Consider the following 9,722-nt stretch of genomic DNA (forward strand, 5'->3'; position numbering starts at 1 on the left):
GGCTGGAGATCAGGAAAGGTTCTTTTCTCCCAGAACTTGTCGCACACTGGAAGGGCTCCCCAGGGAATGGACACGGCCCCGAGGCTGCCAGAGCTCCAGGAGTGTTTGGACACAGCTCCCAGGGATGCATAGGGTGGGATTGCTGGGGTGTCTGTGCAGGGCCAGGAGCTGGACTGTTATCTTTGTGGGTCCCTTCCAACTCAGGATATTCTGTGATTTAGACTGGATATTAGGAAAGTGACACTGGATATTAGGAAGAAATTCTTCCCTGTGAGGGTGGTGAGGCCCTGAAATAGATTTCGCAGAGAAGCTGTAGCTCCCCCATCCCTGGACGTGTCCAAGGCCACGCCGGCCGGGATTCGGAGCACCCCGCTGTATGAACACGTCCCTGCCCACAGCAGGGGAGGGCCGGAATGAGTCTCCCCGTCCCTCCCTTCCCAAAGCCGCAGGCGCGGCTCCGCCCCGGCTCGTCACGGGGCCGGAACCGGGAGCCGCCGGAGCCGCCGGAGCCGCCGCCGCCCCGGGCCCAGCGCTGCCCCAGCCCGGTCCGGAGCCGCGCCGCTCCCCCCGGGGCCGCCGGCATGTCCAACATGGAGAGTATCCTCGGGCGGGACCGCGGGCGGGCCGGGAGCCGCCGGGGCCGGGCCGGGCCGGGCCGGGCCGGGGGGAGGTGGCGGTGGCAAACGAGGCCTCCCCGCCGGGAGGAGCCCCCGGGGCGCGGGGAAAGGAGGAGGCGATCCTCCCTCATGGCGGTGGTCGCGGGGCCCGAGGGGCTGCAGCAGCAGCAGAGCGAGGGCTGGGTGTGACACTGGCAGGAGCTGAGCTCTCTGAACCTCGGAATTCTCTTCTAAAGACGGGAAAACCGAGAAGGGATTTCATATTCTATACCAGTATCTCCAAGGGGTGTCAGAGGATGGTGCCAGGCTTTGTTCAGTGGTGCCTAGCACCAGGATGAGGAGCAATGGCCATAAACTAAAAACCAAGAAGTTCCACCTCAACACGAGGAAGAACTTCTTTCCGTGGAGGGGGCAGAGCACTGGAACAGCTGCCCGGGGGAGTGTGGAGTCTCCGTGTCTGGAGACATCCCAAACCCACCTGGACGCGTTCCTGCTCCAGGTGACCTGCCAGGGCAAGGGTGTTGGACTGGGTGATCTCTGGACGTCCCTTCCAACCTCAGTTATTCCGTGATTCTGTGGTTTCACCGCCCTGAAGGGAAAAGGAAGTGAGTGGGAAGTTCGATGTCTCTTCCCAAGGTGTGATCAGGCAGCCTTGGCTGGGAGTGAGGGGGAGGAGGCAGGACTGTGGTGGATGGAGGGACAGCCCAGTTCCTGAGGCAGAAAACACAATTTATACTAAAAATAGTGCAAATTGTGCGGCAGGGACGACATACGTGTGTATAGACTGGAGTGATGTCAGCCGGGCTGTCTGCCAGACAGCCACCACATCAGCTGTGCTTCCTGCTCTTGCAAAGAATTTACACACAGAGCCCTGTGTGGGCTGACTGAAACTTTCTTACTGTATAAAACCATCTTAATGCACAGGGGCAGAAAACTCTTACAGATTCCAGAGGTCTCAGTGTGGATTCCAGTGGTCTCAGCGTGATTGGAATGTGCAGGCAGTGCTGGCTTTGCCAGTTGTCCTGGTATGGACTGACGGGATTGCTGGAGCAGCTGACTGTGAGTCACAAACCGAGGTGGAAGCTGGGTTCCACTTGGGTTGTCGCACGTTGAGAAAGACAACTCCTTGAAGGGAGGAGCAGGAATGTGCTTCTCAGGGATGGCTGAGCTGAGGAGGTGGCAGGTGAGCTGGTTTAATGTCAGGTAAATTCCCCAGCTGTGTAACTGAGGAAGTTACTTCAAAATAAACTGGTCTGCTACTGGTACCTACATTAGTAGATCTCCTAAATGCAAAGTCACACCTGTTACCTGTTTGTAGCCTGCTGGTGATGTTTATAGGATAACAAAGACATTCCTAATGTCTCCAGGTTGCTGTCAGAGTAAGAGGCGTGGCTGGACTTCAAAGCAGAAAACAGCTCTGGAATAATTTATGTGCTTGAAATATTGAAGAAACCTCAAGTACTCATAATGTTTAGCTTTGTGCTTCCACTTAATTGTTAATTATCTTAGTACCTGGTGCATGTTCCTCTTGAGATAGCACAGGTGGCAGGAAAGAAGCCTACAAGCTTCTTTCAAAGTCTTCCATATTGTTTGAGAATGACTGATATTACTTGGAAGCTTTCATCAACAGTATTTTAAGAGAATGTTTTTTGATTGTTATTTTTACAGCACACACTTCATTCTCTGTTAGTAGTAGTCTAGTGCAGTCATTCCAAGTCACTCTTAAGGCTTGTCTTGTTTTCTTGGAGCTGTCAGTTTAAGCAGGACTTGAAGTTTTGTTTTTAAAAAGTTTCTTTTCCTGGCTGAAGTACTCTCTGCCCAAAAGTCAGATGATGGAGCTGTCGGAGAGCCCAGGATCACTCACATGACCCAGGGCTGGGAAGGAGCTGGATGAGCAATTTAAATGCAAGATCCTGCTGGGTTGTAGCTGGCCATGGCCAGCTGAACCAGTTTGCTGTTACACTGGTCGGTTGTTGTGTTCAACAGTGGCTTTGGGCTTTTTTTGGATGGCGAGGTTCCAGGCAGGTCAGGGAACCACATCATTTCACTGAGAGTCACAGCTCCCAGGTGTGGGAGTGAAAGTAACTGGCAGAGAACCACTTTCAGTTGCTCTTGGGGGGTGTTTGGTGGTTGGATTTATCAGTCTGAAGTAGGTTTGGTCCCTTAACTTGCACTGCAGAACACCTGTTTAATTTGAAGTTTGCTGCAAAGGAGCTCAACAGAAACTCCAAAAAATGCGACAAAGAAGAAAAGGCTGAGAAAGCTAAAATTAAGAAGGTAAGTCTGAACCAAGCTTTCTAGGCCTGTTGCTTGCATGTTACAGCAGGAAGACATCTGGTGTTTTGTCATTTCCCTGGTGTGCATGCTAATAATCATGTGGTCAATGTTTGTGATTTAAAATATGTGACTATAAATCTTCCTTTGCTTATTAATGAACATGAGGATAAATCCTTGTGTATCCTCATGGCCTGCTGGTGGCGTTTGCTTCCCGAGAGGATTGTCTTGTATGTGCTTTGTAGAGACTGTTGTTCTCAGAGTTAAAACCACTTCATGTTTATCAGCTTGTATTAAAAGGACTTGTGGAGAGGAACTTCAAAACAGCTTTTGAGTCCTTGAAGTAGTGAAGAGAGACTGAGTTGATTTGCCTGTATTTTTGCCCATGAGATACAGCTGTACCACCTGTGCCCGTGTTTGTGTCTTGAGACTGAAGATGTTTTCAGGAACAGAAAATTATATTTCTGTAGCTCTGCAAAACTTCCTATTTGAAGTGCATTCTTTCCAATGCCTTCCTTGGAAAGAAGTTCGGAGTTCACATCTTGGAAATGTTTGGGATCTATTGTGGGAGGAGGGAGGGGTTTGTTTTCTTTAGTAGAAAAAAATATAGTGTCTAATTAATGCTTCTTTCAAAATCAAAAGAGACTACACAGAAATCCTGTTTACAAGAGCGGGGAAGGGTAAAAGGCTTTTCCTTTTGTCTTTCCCCCCTTCCCAAGGCCATTCAGAAGGGGAACATGGAAGTGGCCCGGATCCACGCGGAGAACGCTATCCGCCAGAAGAACCAGGCCATCAACTTCCTGCGCATGAGCGCCCGCGTGGACGCCGTGGCAGCCAGGGTCCAGACTGCCGTCACCATGGGCAAGGTGAGGCCCTCCCCATCCTGCAGGGGCAAGGAGGACACCTCTCACCTTCTGTGGAGTGACTTCATCCCAGCTGGAATGAGCTGGGAACTTTCAGTTTGAGATGTAGCCAAGAGTCAGTTGGGTGCTGGAAATCCTCTGGTAGCTGCTCTTTGGATTGTTTTACAAAGATAGTTCTCCCCTTCAAAATGCACAAAGTCATGAGGTGGGAGTTGTGATTCCAGAGATCTTTTTTAGCTCAGGTAGTTGTTTAAGGTAAACTAATTTACTGCTCTTCATCTTGAAAGTTTATTGTGACCTGTGGACCAAATGTATCCCTTAGCAGCGACAAGTCTCAAGTCTACAGAAATGAATGCCATATAAAGCTCATTTTTAGTGAATTTTGCCTCAGAATGTGTACTTCAAGTGGCTGAGTTAATTTCTAGAGCTTGGAATGGTAGGAGCTATTTAAAATATGACGTTCCAGATGGCAATAGTATGTTCCTTCTTATTTGATGCTGTCAAAGCTCTGTGGACAGAGATAAGAGAGCTGGGTAAGAAATCACAGAATCGTAGAATAATTTGGGTTGGAAGGGACCAAAAACCCATCCTGTTCCACCCCCTGCCATGGACAGGGACACCTTCCACTATCCCAGGTTGCTCCAAGCCCCGTTCAACCTGGCCTTGGACACTTCCAGGGATGGGGCAGCCGTGCTCTGGGCACCCTATGCCAGCGCCTCACCACCCTCACAGGGGAGGATTTGTTCCTAAACTGCTCATTTTTCCCTGTAATAATTCCCTTCCCCTCGTTTCAGGTAACAAAGTCAATGGCAGGGGTGGTGAAGTCTATGGATGCCACATTGAAGAGCATGAACTTGGAAAAGGTAAATAGACTTAATTTTCTTGGAGCTGACACCAAAAGCAGAAGGGACAACAGACACGAGTTTTAAAAAGGGACATTCAATCAAGAGTTTTCCAGTTGAGATGTATTTTTTCTGTTATCTTAAGATAAGTGATTTGGTTCATATTTTTCATAGATCTCTGCACTAATGGACAAATTTGAACATCAGTTTGAGACACTGGATGTTCAGACACAGCAGATGGAAGACACAATGAGCAACACTACAACGTTAACAACGCCACAAGTAAGAATAATAAAATATATTTTAACAAGGTGATCTTAAATTATGTGTCTTAGCTGTTCACTATCAGCATTTGAAACACTCCAGGTGTATGTTTGCAGTTCTTTGCAGATAAGTTGAATTCCTTAGAAGCATTATTTACAAGCCAGAGTTCAATTAATGTCATTTTGACTGCTGAGCACCTCTGCTCTTTTGAGTTCATACCTTCTAGTGGTTAAGCACAAAACTGTTCTGCCGAAGACGTTTACCTTTAAATCAGTTTTGTTAAAATAATTCCTGTTCTCTAAAAACCTAACAGGAGAGGTTGTTGGAAAGTCCAACCACAACAATCCATTTTTGTTTTCCTTTAGAACCAGGTGGACATGCTCCTGCAGGAAATGGCAGATGAAGCAGGGTAGGTGATATTTCTATTTCTCGAATAAATCTTGGTTCCCACAACCCTTCCTGGCTGTAACTTAGGTCAAACACCCTTGTTTTATAACTCTGTCTCTTGGAAGCAGAGAAAAACCACAATTTTCCTTTTACCTCTGGACATACATGACTTGTCTTAGTAGTGAGTCAAAATTACTCACCAGCTTGTGTAGCTCTGGAGTACAGCGTTCATGGGATGCTGTCTCATTATTCCTCTGCTGTCAATTATTGTGCTTCCCCCTTTATCCACCTGTGCCTGACTTGGTGTTTGCTCTGTTTTCTCCTGTTAGCCTTGATCTGAACATGGAACTACCTCAAGGACAGACAGGTTCTGTTGGTACAAGCGTTGCCTCAGCAGAGCAGGTAAACGTTGGATTTCAATGAAGTCATTGTGTTCTGGAGAAATGGGATGTGAGAATTATTGCTTCACTCTGTCAAAACAAAATGCTAAATTGCTAAATTAGAATTCTTTTCCAGCTGTCCCAAGGAAACTATGTGGTTAAAAGTCTCACTGATTTTAGCAATACAGTTGTTAAAGGGAAAGGACTTTAAAAGCCCGTCCAGTGCCACCCCCTGCCATGGGCAGGGACACCTTCCACTGTCCCAGCTTGCTCCAAGCCCTGTCCAGTCTGGCCTTGGACACTTCCAGGGATGGGGCAGCCACAGCTTCTCTGGGCACCCTGTGCCAGGGCCTCCCCACCCTCACAGGGGAGGGTTTCAGCCTCCTTGTCCTATCAAATATTCCACGTTCTTTGAAAAAAACCACAAAACCCCAACCCTTTCTCTACCTAATTTTGTGTTCTGAAACTCCTCCCTCACAGCCATGCTTGAGATTTTAAGCAAATCTTGTTAAGCCATGAGAGAATTTCTCATCAGCTGGACATGAGGTGGCAAAAGTTGCTTTTCCTGTTCCTGATGGATGGTTTTGCCTTTGTGTTTTCCTACTGTGCAGGATGAGCTGTCACAGAGACTGGCCCGCCTACGTGATCAAGTCTAACTGAACAGAGCTGCAGTTCTTTGGACCTGCTTCCAAATTCCCTGTCTGGAACTAACCCTGCACTCCACTCGAGGTGTAAAACAGTCCAGCTTAGGTGTTTGAATATTTGTAATATAGGGGACTTCACTCCCAGCTTGCTACTCTTTCTGAAATACATTAAGTGACCCAAAAATACCAGCTCTGATGTCCTTTTCTGTACATTTGGAAGTTGATCTATTTTTTGCAAGCTTTTTTCACAAATTCAAGTTGATGTTCTAAGTCAGCTACTAATGGTGGTACATTCTAGTTCCAAGCAAAGCAGAGTGTCAGTGAGATATATTTTAAATTAGTGATTTTTTTTAAATTATGAGAACTGTTTATGGTTGGAGAACTGATTTATCAGTTCAGATGATTGTTGTAGATGATTTCCCTACAGAGCCAATCTCCTGGAACACGCAGGGATGGACAGCGTGGACCTCCTGGAAAATGCACTTGTTGAAACAAATAAGTGGACTTTGAGTTTTTTAGTCTTTAAAAGTTAGGATAAATGTGCTGAAATTAACAGTTTAGTTCAAAAATGAGTTACCAAAAGCTGATTTCATATAACTGAGGACTCGTGTGGTGGCATCACTTTAGCACAGGAGGAATAAAATATATTTTTGGACTCTGCCAGGTCTGTTGCTGTCTGCAGATAAAACCCCATGATTTGTAATATTCTGGTTGTATGGAGGAGCTAATTTTAGCAATCCCTTTGTATTTCTGCATAGTAAGAGAGTCTGGCTGCTCTCAGTAGCTTCAAACTCTTGTTGCAGTTGTAAAGTAAAAAATGGTTGTAGAAATTTGTAGCTGAGACCACTTGTGATGTGTTGTGATAAACAGTGACGTTCACATTCTCTTCCTGACTTTTTTGGGCTCATTTTTGTGTTTTGTCTTTGTAGGGGTGAGGGAGGATGTGGAGCACCAGGCTTGCAATTGATTCTTAATTGCTTGGTGCTCAGGGCCACGTGGCTTTTCCAGAGTTAGGGAATTGTTTAAGGGGGAAAAAAAAAAAAAAACAACTCACTTTTTTATTCAAGCAGGATTTTTTCAGTGAAAATGTACAAAAATGACGAAACATTTCAGAGCAGTTTCAGACGTTATTTTGAATGTGTTACCCAACTCACTCCAAGGATTGAGCAGGATGTTATGGACTGGAGTAATCAAGGTTACTGTAAAAATAAAATAAGGAAAATAAGATAGACAAAACAATGTGAACTGTTGTGAGATTCTCTCTCACACTGGTGGCTGAACTCAAACCGTGAGTTTAAAATGGGATCTTTTCACTTGTTAGAAAGAAAGTGGGGTTAAAAATAAATGTAAACACCTAGAGTGTTTCTTCTGTAAACAGGAGAAGTTGGAAGGTGTTTGAAAACCACATCCTGACAGCTGTAGTCTGGCTACAATCCCTTCCAACTATTAAAAAACATCCTAGGAAAGGGACTACTTCCTGCATTTTCTTCCCTGGCTGCTTCTGAACAGTGTAACCAAGATCATGGTGTATCTATGCAACCCAGTTACCCAGCTGGGGTGGCTGTGTGTGTGCCTTTGCCTTGCTGGACTTCTTCAGCTTTTTAATGTTCAGTTACTTCATATCATGAGAGTGCTGGAAGCTTCCTGCTGTGGAATCGCTCCACACTGGAGTTTACTTGGAGCTGTCCATGAAATACTGAGGATTCAGTGTTTGATAGCAGATAGCTCCGGCTGCTGTGTCTGGCTTCTTTTAATGTTAAAGATTATGCTGCTGTTAGACTGTTTTGGGCTATTCTGGAATTAGTTGAGGGTCATACAGCAATTCTGAGCTCCTACATGGTTGGTTTTCCCAGTCTGTTGCCTTGCTGTGAGCCTTGGAGGGATTTAAAAATAGAGTGGGACTGAGATTGCTGCAACAGAAAGGCTAAATAAGCTTCATTATTTTATTGATTGTTGTGGAGTTTTGATCTTATCCCAGGCTGATGATCTCCAGGACCAGCATAGATTTCCAGTGGTGTCTCTTGAAAGGAATTAAGAAATAAAAAAGTTTGACTGACATAATTAAGGTTATGTCTGGGGGACTGTGATGCAAAGAGGCTTAGAAAGAAGTAAGTGGTTGAGACCGGGAATTTTTGCCCTGTTGACTTCACTCCAGGAGTTGCTGTGTATTCCAGCCGTGCCAGGGTTTGGGGCTGGCAGCTCCTGCATACAGAACTCCTGCCCTCTCCTGGGGAAATGCTTTCACTCTGGCTGAGAGCTGCATCCAGAAAGGTTTAAGTTATATTTTAAATATATACATTCTTCTCATGTCATTTGGAAATGCTTAAAGCTGAAAGTTCCTCTTAAAGCAATATTTGAGTTTCATCCTTCCTCCCTTCAGGCTCCTCAAAACATTTCTCTTCCCTTAGCAGCTCTGGCTCCTCACTCCAACCTTGTTTTGTCTCTGTAAGTTGACTGTTTGTAAAGTTCATTTCATGGTAAATCACTTGTTTGTGCTTTTCTGGAACCTTATTGCCAGCTAAAATTTCAATATTTCTGCTGATGAGCAGGCACATGTAAAGTGAAACATTGCTTGAAATGTTGCTGGATGGTTTTGCTCAGCATTTTTGTCCTCTGTTACTAAAACTGCTGGTCTGTGGTAGCTTTGTCTTCGTTAGAATTCCAAAACAAAGCCATGCAAAGCTTCAGATGGAAGAAGAGGGAAGCAAAACAAGAACAAGAACTTTAATGTCGTGATTGCAATGGGATAAAATTGTCAAGTTGCCTTTGTGGAGATCCTTGGAGCCAAAAAATAGTGAATTTTTGTTAAACATAATCAGCAGTTGTGTATAGACAAATTCTGAAGCTGGTACCATGTATAGAGAAGAGAATAATTTTTGTAGCTTTGGTTGAGTTCACTTTGAAAACTGCTTTACTTGTATGGGACAGTTTGTAAATGTAACTGCAGGTGGTAAATAAAATTGTACAGACAACTTACTCTGGATGCATGTCCAGGTTGTGTGGCTGCTACAGGTCTCAGTACATGGATGGACAAGCAGATGAGATGTCCTTCCTGTGGGAAGAAATTCAGAAAATTAAATATTTATGGCGAGAAAACAAGAAGAAAATGAAGTGGGTACTACTGAGAGAGATTTGGGACAATTGGGAAGTAATTAATATTAATTATAACAACATAAACTCTAATTTTATGGTGTGTTTAAAAATGTTTAGTCTGGTATGGAGAGAGCCCTGTGCTTAAACAACTCAGAGGGTTTTCTGTCCTTACACACAGAACAAGGGACCACTGGAAAACTGGCAGGAGGTGGTGTGGGTTTGAGTCTGGGATTGGGTTTGGCTTTCCCAGACCTAAAACCCGTGCATTTTAACATTTCTCTTCAGTCGTTTGGGAACCAGCAGAGGGCACCTCCGGCTTTGCTTTTGTGGATCCTACAGAAATGACTGGTTGGAATAG

At 45.2% G+C, this 9,722-nt stretch overlaps 1 protein-coding gene across 1 annotated transcript; it reads left to right on the forward strand.

The window, feature by feature from the left end:
* Positions 1-477: 477 nt before the first annotated feature.
* On the forward strand, positions 478-9,247 carry CHMP1B (charged multivesicular body protein 1B). The gene is made up of 8 exons (XM_032123956.1): positions 478-597; positions 2,797-2,894; positions 3,611-3,757; positions 4,549-4,617; positions 4,771-4,878; positions 5,226-5,269; positions 5,577-5,649; positions 6,239-9,247. The coding sequence occupies exons 1-8, from the start codon at positions 582-584 to the stop codon at positions 6,281-6,283; spliced, it is 600 nt and encodes a 199-aa protein (XP_031979847.1). The 5' UTR covers positions 478-581; the 3' UTR covers positions 6,284-9,247.
* Positions 9,248-9,722: the final 475 nt, after the last annotated feature.

This window comes from Corvus moneduloides, chromosome 14, assembly GCF_009650955.1.
Source record: "Corvus moneduloides isolate bCorMon1 chromosome 14, bCorMon1.pri, whole genome shotgun sequence".
NCBI lineage: Eukaryota > Metazoa > Chordata > Aves > Passeriformes > Corvidae > Corvus > Corvus moneduloides.

Excerpts from the sequence above, each read along its gene's own strand:
- CHMP1B (XM_032123956.1), top strand. Across the intron at positions 5,270-5,576 it reads GAAATGGCAGATGAAGCAGG|CCTTGATCTGAACATGGAAC; the intron begins GTAGGTGATATT and ends TTCTCCTGTTAG. Across the intron at positions 5,650-6,238 it reads GCGTTGCCTCAGCAGAGCAG|GATGAGCTGTCACAGAGACT; the intron begins GTAAACGTTGGA and ends CCTACTGTGCAG.